Here is a 12,526-nt window from a genome sequence, read left to right as displayed (position 1 = left end):
CACCAAGGGGGTGGTGCTCTCCGTGACTGCTTCCCTATCCACACTGGAATTTTGATTGGCTTGACCTTATGCCAGTCCTGTGCAAGGAGCTGCTGAGGGATGATGTGGGCAGCAGCCATGTTGCTGCCCTCCTCCTGTCTGCTCCTTAGTACGTTCTCTCTGCCCCCTCTCCACAGTTTTCCTGGAGAGTGGGAACATTGATAGAGCTAACTCATCCACAGCTGAGCACCTACAGTTATTTATACTCAACCAGTTAGGAGTCGTTGCATTAACTGCTGCCCTTAGAAAAAAGAAGCTTCTCTGGTCAAAGTTGAGATCAACACAAATCTAGTGGGCATAAACATAAGTATTTAGAAGGCAGTTTGAAAACATGACCATTAAGCAAAACAACAACAGTTTGCACCTATGATCACCCCTGGTTTTGACCAGGTTTACAGGACCAGGCATAAAATCCCTCCTGTAGAGCAGACCACATATGCACTCAGAAAGCTGATGGTGTGCCCTCTGTATTAGTTACTTTTCTGTTGCTATGATGAAACACCTTGACCAAGGTAACTTATACAAGACAGAATTTATTTTGACTTAGGGTTTTAGAGATACAGTCATAATGGTGGAGGCGTGATAGGAGGCTACAGGATCAGAGAGATCAGCAGAAGACAGAAAGAGCTAGCTGAAAGGGGGCCACCCTGACAATATTGTGTAGGGAAGTAGCTCATGCCTAGCACTGAGATCTGCATATAAAAACCTATGTCCTCTGGGAGCAACATTGTCCATCCATTCGAACATTCGAGATACTTCTGTTCAAACACGTGTGTGTGTGTGTGTGTGTGTGTGTGTGTGTGTGTGTACATTTAATTGGCTCACAAACAAGTGTGTTTCCACGGGGCTTCTTCATACCTCTTAGTTCAGCTGACACAAAGCCTTGTTTTGGTTTCATCTCACAGTCCAAGCTGACCTAGAACTCACCACTCTCCTGCCTCTCATGGCTGCTAGAATTACAAATGTGTTCATGATGCCTGATTAGTATAGAGTTTTAGTCATCATTTTATTTATTGCGCTTACCCCACATGCTAGTACATAGTAGATGTTTGGGGAAATATATTTTGAGCTGTGGGTCAAAGTTTTCCGATTAATTCCTTACTGAATCTTTGATCATTAAAGTGAAAAATCAAGTGTCTTGCTTCCAGGTAGTCAAATTTATTCATTCTTTCATGTATTATTATACATGATGATTATTGTGAATAGTGTACTCTTGCCATATACAGTTAGTCATGGCTTAATTAAATATGAGGGAAAATAAGGCATGTGTTCTCCTCACAGTTTGCATACAAGGTGAATGAGTGATTTGAGAAAAAAGGAAGAAGTTCAAAGACTTATCTACTGTGAGCCAGGCAGAACGGTATTTCCCCAAATGCATCTTCACATCATTTCACCGGATTCTGACCTGTGTCTCCCTAAGGTCTGGAAACTAGGTATGCTCTTCTCTTCACTCAAGAAAAGCCCATCCTATGTCTTTAAATAATGTGGTTCCTCATACTCAGAAGATTTAGGGTCAGGATTCCCCAGGTGGGCTCAATGCTTGTCCATTCTGCCCCAGCCTGTGTAGATGTGAGTAGGACTCAGCCTCTAGAACTGTTGGCCATTTAAATCCTCAGCAGACTGCTCGGCCCCCTAAGGCAGCCGGAGCCTTCTGGCCACACTCTGAAACGCTTTCCTCTGTATTATGTCCATCGCTTTTCTTCATCATCATGCTGATTATTTTCAATTACATAAGTACAGCACTTTCCACAAATTGTGTGATTTGCTTTGTCCTTTACAATCACTCTTCCTGTGAATCAATTCAGCACATATATACGTGCAGCATTTGTAACTTTCTTAGCATTTTCAACTTTTTTATTATCCAATTTTAGCCCATCATAAGTGTATGCTTTTTCTTACCATTTCCAATGATTTCACTGACTCTGCCCTTAATGGGCATGATGGGATTTTGTCCATTAGATAGCTTAAGAACTAAGCAAAGACAGAGAAGAGGTGACAGGTCAGTGCGCTTTGCAGCACCAGTGTGACCTGGGGTGCTTGCTGCAAATGTCAATTCACAGTCTCCATCTCTCCAGCACATAAAAACTTAGAGCTTATAGCGTGTATATCTTCAGTGGTCAGAAACTAAGCATGGTGAAGTAATTTGCTCAAATGCTGGAGCTCAAATCCTGACTTTATTCTTTTGCACCTTGTCTCCATCTGATAAACAAAAGTACAGGACTTCTGCAGTGCAAAGGTGGAATCGCCAGTTAAAATAAAGGACTCTTAGCTAAATTTGAATTTCAGATAAACACCAAATGAATAATGTTTAGTATAAATATATTCCAAATATCGCTTTGAAATATTTATGCTAACAATATTCATTATTGATTTAGAAATTTAGACTTAGTTGTGTCTTGTTCTGTTGTGCTTTGTTGAAACAAAGTCCCACTGTGTAGCTCTGGTTGGTCTAGAACTTGCTGTGTAGACCAGGCTGACCTTGAACTCATAAAGATCCACTTGCCTCTGCCCCCCGAGTGTGCTACCATGTCCTGTGTTTGTATCTGCTACATTTGGCAAGCACACTCAGGCGAGGACTAACATATATCTGAGTGTGCACTATCTAGAAATCTTTCACAAGATGAATGGCCTTCATTGTCAGCCTTGGAGGACCAGGTAGGATTGAAGCATGCATTAGAAATGAGAGTCTTTCTGTAAGGATTAAAAAGTCTCAGGGAAAAAAAAATCTACAGATTTGGCCATAGAGTATGTATGGATGAGAAGTGGGTGAAGGGAGTTGGAATAAAGGTTAGGGCAGAACGCAGTGTCTGGTGTAGGCAGACAGGACATCCACCTGGGAGTAGACTCAGTGCGCACTAGCCAACAATCAAAGGTCTGGGAGTGGCAGTACCAGGCTAGTGCTTGATGTTCGAAAGTGATCAAAGGCTGGGGTGGGATACCAGGCAGAGGAGACTACAGTGTGGGCATTAGAAGGGTTGTCTTCTGTTCAAGCTGGAGAGTGACAGACACTTGATACAGAATCACTGAGACAGGTGAGGGGGGTGAGGGAGTGAGGGGAGAGTTAGCTGGACCCAAACGAAAGATGATTCTTGTATTTCAAGCCTGGTCATTGATTGTGTCACCACCATCAAAAGAGAATTCAGGAAGAGAAAATGTCCAAGGATGCAGGAATGGCAAATCCTTTAATGAGATGATGAATGTGAGACCTCAGTCCATATTACAGATAATGGTGTCCAGCAAATGGAAGAAAGCCTGGAGTGGATCTTCAGAGAAGACAGACAGGTGTTGTCAGACTGGGCAGTTCCAGGGACTGTCTATATGTGACTGATTACCCCATTAGACAGACCAGTGAAAGGAAGGAGAGCTGAGAACAGAACTCTCAAGTCTGTATTACAACCAGGAGATAAGTAAAGGGTGGGTCAGAGCAGCAGGAGAATCAGATTTAAGGGACAGTACATTCTAAAAGGAAAGTTGACCGTTCTTGTCTTCCTGCAGAGCCAAGGCAACAACTAAGATGTAATGACTGCTGATGAAGGTACCAGTGGCCTTCAAAGGGGAATGGGGTTTAGTCAGGGACAGGTGTTGACGGTTAAAAGAAATCACATGTTAAAGCAGAGGGGACTGGTTTAAAAGTTATCACACAGCTAACCAAATGTGATGGAGGAATGCGTGTGAATTCTGATAAGGAACTTGATATCATGCATTTTGAGAAGCAGGAAACAGAGTGAAGCATGAATGCATCATCTGCAGCCTTTAGGATAAAGAAGGAGGGAGCGTGAATGATAGGCATCTGTAGCCCTTTTTCTGAAAGGACTCAGGAGAAACTCTATAAAGTGGTTCCTTAAGGAGAAAAAGAAATTGAGGACAAACTTGCTTTACATAGTGCAACTTTTTATACTCCTAAAAGATTTAGTTTTTTTACATTTGTTGCTTCAATTTTTTTTTTTTATTTTAACAGTGAGACTGTGGATCATGTATTAGCAGGTGTTTAATGTTTTAAAAGCATCGAGGTCTTTAAAATAAAGGGCTAAGAACTTGGTTGAAGCAAGGAAAGAAGGAACATCTTTGCGAAGCCAGTCAGAGTAGTCTGGGGGCAGGATTTGGAGAGAGGTGATTAGAAAAACCAGACTGTGTTTGTGGGCAGAGGGCAGGGCACTGCTGTAGGAGAAGAACTTGAAGAGGCAAGATGGAAAGAGGAGACATGTGAGGCCATGTCCCTGTAGAGATAGGAAAGGACTAGATCAGAGCAGGCCTGACACAGAAGAGGTGAAGCCCTCCAGGGAACAGGGAAAAATTGTACACCGGACCAGAGGCGCTTTGAGTTGGGGTGGACTGAGTTCACGAAGGATGCCTTCCATCTTCTCAATGGGAAGGAGGACAGTAAGACATAGTTGACTTGGAGAAAGGGAAAAACTCCAAATGGCTGTTAGGATGCAATGCTGTTTGCCCATGAGGCATGGATAGCATGACCTTGCCCTACAAAGAAGGCCCTGGGGAAGTTGCTCAGAGTCCTGTTTCCAATGCTAGCCAATAGAGCTGTGACTTCCTCTAGCAGGGTAGGCTCTCATGGTACAGGTATGAAAAAAGAAGAAATGAGAGGAAGGAACCCAGTGAGCAGGTAGGCAGTCAGGTCCTGAAGGTGGCTGTGTGCTCAGGCCTGGGCTGATGATGAAGCATGGGTAAAACTTCCTTAACTGTCTTGATATGTAAAGTGGGAAATTAAATGCTGACCTTGTAGGTTTTGCTGTGACAATGAGATGAAATTAAAATCACATCTGTAGTCTTTAGCGACCTGAATCCATGGTTAGTGCTGGTTTCTGAGTGGCTCTTACTGTAGAGAGGTGGTCAGGCAGTGTGATCTGGACAGAAGTGAGCAGGTGGATGTGGATGATCAAGAGCACTGACTCTGAAGAACACATGGGCCTTTTTCTCAGCTCTGCTAGGTACTGATCATGAGGCTTTGGCAATGCAAGTCATTTCCTTACCTTGGTTTATATACCTAAATCAGGAAACTTTCGTGAGGCTCTTGGAGTTACTAAAAGTAAGTGTAAAATACCAGAAGGGTATCTGGTAATATTGTTTAAGACCTAGTTGTTATTGCCATTAATTAATGAAAAACAGCAGCCACAATAATTAATAATAATAAATAATAAGAAGAAGGTTTTTCAAAGATGGAAAACTTGAAAGACAGAGACACTGATTGGTGGTTAACAAGTCAGAAGGTTCCAAGGATTATGGGGCTGGAGAGATGGCTCAGCAGTTAAGAACACTGGCTGTTCTTGCAGAAGATCCGGGTTTGAGTCCCAGCACCCACATGGCAGCTAACATCTGTCCTTAACTCCAGTTCCAGGGGATCCGACAGCCTCTTCTGTCCTCCACGGGCATTGCACGACATGGGTGCACTTACCTACATGCAGGCAATACATTCATACACGTAAAATAAAAATAATAAATGAAATATTTTTTAAAAAGGTTCCAAGTATAACAAATGTAACAGGAATTGATTACCATTGTTGAGCATATCTGACCATTTAAAATCTATTTTCCAGTGAGTTGAAGAAGATTCTTAGTGCTTCTTACTGACACAAGAATAAACTGCCCTACCAGGAACTTGAGAAGCGTTCTGGTGGTCTGTGTGCCCTGCTTCCTCAGCTGACTTTGGTTGGCTGTCTGGGGAATTATAGCTTAGCAACTGGCCCTTCAAACTCCCATTCATTTTGCTTCTCCCTGGCTATTCTTTATGACTCTTTCTTATGTGGATTCCTCAGCAGTTCACCGACTCTTACATTACAAATCCACTTTTTTCTGCCTTATTTTCTACAGTGGAAGCAGTGGTGATTCTAGGGTACCTAACAGGAGACAAAGCAGAAGATCCCCTTTAGAAAGGCGCTCACCACCCTCCATTGTTAAGTCTCTGTTGCTTGAACCCTGCAAAACAGATTCCAGTCTGGTATATACTAAAGGGGATATATGTTAAATTCATAGCATGGGAATTGAGTTAATGTTCCATTATCAAGAGGAATTAACATGCTTTTCACCTGGGAGTCTGGAAAAGAGAACAGCAAATCAAGTCAACAGCCGTGGCTTGACTCCTCAGGGACACTGGTTACCATAAATGACTAGAGAGGGCTGTCATTCATAAAGCTATCAAACGTGTTAATACAAAGGGGCTTTGAAAGGTCACTTACTCCTCAGCCAGCTCTGACCAAAAACTAAAATAAAATAATTGCAGTCTGTTATAAAGTCCTGCTGGTTTTTAGAGACTTTCTGAAAGGAGAATTCACAATCTCCCTCAGAAATACGGTTGAGTTTTTTTTTTTTTAACAACTTTCATTGTAGAAAAGGTCATTTTAGTATCTAATCAGAGCCCCAGTTGCTATAATAAAAGGCCATGTCCTCCTTTCGATGCAGAAGAGTTAGTTGCTAGTTTTCTCCAAAACGGACAGCCATTGAGTGTCTTCTGTGGGTCTAGTCTCTTCCTATAACAACCCCTTTGTATTCCCATCACCGAGAGGTTGCCTTCCAGGCTGCCTCTTCCAGGACAAGTGAATCCTGGCATCTCCCCTCCAGGGTCCTAGTTCCCCTCTCCCTGGTTCACTTTGGACGTCTCTCCATGGTGCTGTGCACACCGTACATTCCTCTGCTTCCTTCTGCACTTGGAAGCAACAGGTTCCTTCATTGGTTTTTTTTGGTTGTTTTCACTTTGTATGTCGCTGTAGATTATACATGACATTTTTTTTTTCTCAGACATGCTGGAACCTTCCATGCTCTGCCTAAAGGTTTTGTGACTCTTGAGCAGAGCAAACTGGGGATGAAGAGAACAGGAAAGACCACAGTAGCACAAAGAAGTGCAAAGCCCTGCTTATGACACAGAAAGGCTTTTGTTCAGAATCCCCTTGAGCCAGCAAATCAGCAGCACTGTGCATGTGAGAGGACAGAGAGCTCTAAACGCTTGTGTGCAAAAATGAAAATAACAGGAGAATTCTTGCAGCAGGAGATCTAAAATCACCTGAAGACCCAGTTCTTCTAATATTGCTGTCCTCACAGTTTGAGGCCAGGCAAGCAATCAATAAATAGTTGTGCACATGATTAGCAAGGTTCTGTGGGAAATTATAGAGATGATACTGCTTTTGAGGTATTTAAAGCAGTTAGAAAGAACGAACCAACTCACTGCCATTCAGACAATGATCAAAAACATACCATCAAAAATGCATTGTAGGAACCCCAAGAACTCTAAGGCCTAAAGCCCGTAGCTGGCATTGTTGACTACAGCAATGCACCCTAGGGAGAGGGACCTCGAGCTGGCACCTGACGGGTATGAATGTAGAGATGGGAAGAACTGGATGCTTGGCAAGCTGGAGGGGTGTGTGTTACACTGACCACTGTACAAGGCCTTTTGCTAGTAGCACATTCCCAGCAGACGAGTCAACCACAGTTGAATGTGGGATGACAGTTCAAAGAGGGGCTGGAGCACTGGCATAAAAGTGACATGGAGGCAGCTGGGAAGCTAGGAAGGTGACTGTGCCATGCCATGAAAGCCTGGGACTCCAGTAGCTCCCCTGGAAAGGAGTGGTCACTTCTCCATGGGTGGACTCATGCCTTCTGCATGAGTGTGTGGTTGACTGCACACACTTGCATGTGGTGATTCTGCATGCACTATGCAAGCATTCCTGTGTTCACAAACACACAGACACAGGACTTTCTCCTTCTTCTTGGAAGCCAGCTTAGAAAACATCAAACTAAGTCTTTGGTCCTTCTAAGTTCAGTCCTGAACACACACAAAAGAGATTCACCCTCAGCTTTGTGTATAGAAATCTATAGCGAAAACCACTCTATCCCCTTGGAAAGAAAGATTAGAAGACAGAGAGGAAAACAGTAATAAAAAACGCAAGCAAGCCCGTGGCGCAGGCCTTTATTCCCAGCACTCGGGAGGCAGAGGCAGGTGGATCTCTGTGAGTTCAAGGACAGCCTGGTCTACATAGCAAGCAAGCCCCAGGCCAGCTGGAGCTAGAGGGAGATCCTGTCTCAAAAATACCAAAAAAGAAAAAAAAAACAAAAAACCAAAAAAAGTAGACAGAAGACAAAGAGAGAACAAAGAAAGATGCGCAGTTCAGCTTCAGAAGAATCTAAGCTATGGGCAAGGATGTCAGGATAAAACTCTCAAGATGTCAGAAGTGGCTTTGAGTACTTGTGTATGCCACCTGAAATACCAGGACCCCATCGCGTTAGGCAAGAAATGACTGGACCGTGTGAATTCATCTGGGCACACTCATGACACAGTTGACTTTCAGCAAATATTTGTGGAATTGATGAAATTATTACACGCTGAACTTTGTAATTCCCAGGTTATTCCTGTGAGCTAAGTTCCACTTCCTCCTCCTTCCAGAGGAGCCCCTCTCTACTGGCTTCATCAGGCATCAGAGCAAACCTCATGGGCAATGCATACCTGAAGGTCTCGCTGCCTTCTGTTGCCACCCTAGCCCAGAGACCCTCTATTCACTTTTTAAGAATTTATTTTCATTTTCAATTGTGTGTACGTATGAAGGGTGGGGTTGTTCATGTGAGTAAAGGTGGCCACAGAGGTCAGAAGTGAGCACTGGATTCCCTGGAGTTACAGGTGGTTATGAGCCACCCTACATTAGTCCGGTGCTGGAAACCAGACTCTTGTGTTCTACAGGATTGCTGTTAGAGGATGGCTCTTAACCTCTGAGTCATCTCTCCAGCCCCCAACTAGTCACTTTTTAAAATCTAATTTAATATTTCATTCTCTTAAGTCAAACTGATCCTGCACATCTTCCTGGGAGAAGAAGCATGTGGAGCTATGTGGAACATTCATGTGTCGCTGTAAAGGCATATGTGTAGATCCCTCAAGGGGAGGGATCTGTAAGTACAATGAGCATTCTGGTTACGTCTATAGCAAGGACAAAACGGGAATCCGGGGCATGCGGACAGCTTGCCCTGCCCGTGTTTTGCCTCACTGTGCTCATGCCCAGTGGTTTCCATTCGGAGCTCAGGCATTTTGCTCTGCTCATCCTCCTGGCTCTTGGTCCTTTGGGTTTCTGTACCTGGGATGCTAAAGATGTCTGAGCTTTGCCAGCTCAGCAGTGGGGCAGCTGCATTAGGTGCACAGCCAGGCTGCTTCTCTGTATGTGCTCATGTTCTGAGCAGGTGTGTGGCTCCCCAGACGCACCCTTTCAGATGGTGGTATCATCACTCTGTAATGCCCAAGGAGCAAGGACAGAGGGAGGAAAAGGCTGATTGGTCTCAATCCGAGGTCCCCTCATTGTATCTGATGTCCTGCTGTGATGTGCCTGTTGTGTTAAGTGTGCTCTGGGCAGGAGCGTAGCAGGTTTATGACTACCTCCTTGTGCCCCCCAGACCTGATAAGAGCAATAAACAAGTGAACCCCTACCTCAGCCCCTACCAGACCATCCTGAAGTTGGAACTGAGCTCTGAGTCACATCCTGCTGCATGGCGCACCCCCCCCCCAATTGCAGTTCTGGTTAATAATGTGCCGGTGATGCCTTTTCCCTTCCAGCTTGAGTCTTTGTGATGGTTGAAATCCTCTTTGCCCATTATTTTTATGTGTTTACTGCACTATTGCTGATCTGGTTCAGCTTGATTTCCTTGTTCACTCTTTAATTTGGTAGCACCTTATTTTATGGTCCACTAACTTTGCTGAAAATAAATTCACTCTACTGGTGTGGTTAGTATTACCCATTTGATAACATAAGTACCATATTAGGGTGCGGTGGATGCATAGTAAGTGTTGTGCAATTACAAGGTAAATATATTATGGGTTTATTTTATCCTCTTGGCCCAATGCTGGGTGACAGAGCAATTATTTTGGACCCATTAAGTGTACTTAACACATAATCTGTTGCAAGATTAATTATGAAGCTAGCTCTCACAGTCTTCCTTTTCTACATACATTGAGATTACACCTCTTTTAGGATTACTTCGATTCAGATAATTCTTCTATGTTGAATTACAGTAGCCATTATGAATCTGCTACAGGGATGAGCCACACCATATATATATATATATATATATATATATATATATATATATATATATGTATATGGAAAAGAGTGAAAATTCACGGCGGCATGTCCTGGGGGCTGGGGAGACAGTCACATCCTAAAATCAAACTAATGCTTTTATTTTTGCTTTGCCCATGCATTCAATAGGATGGAGTAGGAGAGGTATGGGAGAAAAGCATGTCCCCTCTTCGAGACCAGCCCTTTTCCACTATAAAGTGTTGCAGTCTAGCATTTAATTGGTGTCACAAAACATTTAGCATGGATACAAGAGCTCTTGGCAACCAAGATGTTCATGTTTCACATGAAAATTCTCTCATGATGATTGTCTGTACTAAACCAAGGTTATAAGTGTTCTCTGAATCTGTATGATTGATGCCAGAGTTGACTTATTTGTGAACTCTGATCTCTTCTCTTTTGGCTCATAGACCATGTGAGTTTCTTACCCTAGACAGCTCTGTGCAAATGCATGTGCCCCAGGTCCCTATGAGCACAGTAGCTGCCCATTTTTATTTTGCCATTTCTGTGAGTCTGTTCTCCTTCAAATAAAAATAAGATACAAAAGAACTTTGCAGGTAAATGTAACTTCTTAAAATAAGTTAAGGAGTTGTTTGTTTTTACTAGAAAAATATTATGTTCTTTGTAAAATTGATTCTCTGAAAGTCTATTACAGGGTAAGCTACCTTAATACATTTAAGATATTTGACTAGCTTTGCTTTGATTTACACAAGGAATTTTTAGAAACATGATTACTGTGTGAATGAGTGTAACTTGTGGCTAGCTGCCTGTGTCCTTTCCTCTGAGCTGCAGCTCCAAAATGCCAGTAACATCTCGTGTTATGTCCTGGGGGGCTCTCTGGCCTTGTGCCCATGTCGGCCACTTAGGATTTCTCTTGTGTCTTTCAGGCATTGAGAATGCCAGCGACATTGCTTTGTACTCGGGCTTGGGCGCAGCTGTCGTGGCCGTGGCAGTCCTGGTCATTGGTGTCACCCTCTATAGACGGAGCCACAGTGACTATGGCGTGGACGTCATTGACTCTTCTGCATTGACAGGTGGCTTCCAGACCTTCAACTTCAAAACAGTCCGTCAAGGTCAGCGGCACAGGTCCCCCAACACCTCATCCTCAGGACCACGAGCTGTGCTCATACAGGCACTCCAGTGTTCTTAGCCCTGTGTGATGGCAGCTCTTGGCCCTGGGAGCCGCTACCAAATTGTTTCCACACATCAAGACACAAATTTGACAAAATGGTCTGCTTGGATCCCAACTCCTCATTAGCATCACTTCAAGGAGCAATTCAGTCCTTAATATATAGTGAGCTTAATGAGTTACCATCTCTCATATTATCCAACTTTCTCCATTAGGAAGCCTGATTTCAGTTTGTCTATTTAATTTCATTAACTAATGTACTGATTACTGAAGGCTGAGGGGACAGTCTAGACCACAACCTCCAAGATACCCTTTTACATTTAAATTTTTCTTCTACTTCAAATAAGTAACAAGGAGTTTAGAAAATATGGGTCAGTTAGCCAGGGACAAAGTGAAACTCCAGCCTAAACGACTCAACTGTGTCCGAGTTCAGGCAATTTTTTTCTTGTGGAGGAAGAAACATCTATCATGTCAAACCACAGCAATGGTCACTTTCAGAACTGAGTCATTTAATTCTCATGTATGAGCCAAACCTGTTCCTGAATACAAAGTAGGAATGAGACACGCTTTTCTTGAATTTTCAGCAAAAGAAATTGTCTCTCTTCAAAGGATGAAACTTTCTGCCTTGACCCTCATTATCTGAATTGTCTCTTTCTTTCTGTTCATTGTGTCAATAGCACCTATGGGTAGGATGAGCAGTCTCTGTGCTCAGCTTCTACTGGGTGGACAGGCTGCTGACGTGGAGGACCATACATGCTAGAACCAGCAACTGAGACATGACTAGGGGACCCAAGCCTTTTATTTCTGTGCACCTCATTGTTAGGCCTCTAATAAGGACACATCCGATCCATCTGGTGCAGTGTTTTTTATGTACAAGATTTAATGATAACCAAAGTCAATGATGAACTGATTTTAATCATATGTAAGAAAGTAGACATATGTCCATCAAATAATAAAATGTCTATGTCTTAGACTACAAGCATAGAAATATAGAAATGTTAATACAAGAATCAGTTTTGGGCCTAAGTCTACAAGCTTTTAAAGTGCTTTATATTAGAGTCTAAAAACGCTATGAACTTAGTAAATCAGCCATTCTGAGTCTCAGTTTCACAACTATAAAATGAGGATACTACATCCTCCTCACAGTGTTCTTGTGAAAATGAATTTGCCTAGAATAGCACGGGAAAGCCCATGGCATATGGGACGAGCTCATAGTGTGCTGAATATAGTTCAGGCTGGTCGTGGTTTTCTGTGATCATGGAGTGCCAGCATGCTCTATGGAACACCCAGCAGCAGGCAT

The 12,526-nt window shown here is 43.1% G+C and overlaps 1 protein-coding gene across 1 annotated transcript in view; it reads left to right on the top strand.

Annotated features, from left to right (window-relative positions):
• Unc5d (unc-5 netrin receptor D) overlaps nt 1-12,526 on the top strand; it is a 128,111-nt gene that overhangs the window by 30,654 nt on the left and 84,931 nt on the right. The window contains exons 6-7 of the mRNA XM_017794847.1: nt 10,230-10,244; nt 10,985-11,170. Coding sequence (XP_017650336.1) covers nt 10,230-10,244; nt 10,985-11,170 — 201 coding nt within the window. The remainder of the gene's footprint in view (nt 1-10,229; nt 10,245-10,984; nt 11,171-12,526) is intronic.

Source organism: Nannospalax galili, unplaced genomic scaffold, assembly GCF_000622305.1.
Source record: "Nannospalax galili isolate Female #2095 unplaced genomic scaffold, S.galili_v1.0 scaffold927, whole genome shotgun sequence".
NCBI classification, from domain to species: domain Eukaryota; kingdom Metazoa; phylum Chordata; class Mammalia; order Rodentia; family Spalacidae; genus Nannospalax; species Nannospalax galili.
Note: the sequence above shows the minus strand (reverse complement) of the source record. Positions and strands in the feature narration are given on the sequence as shown.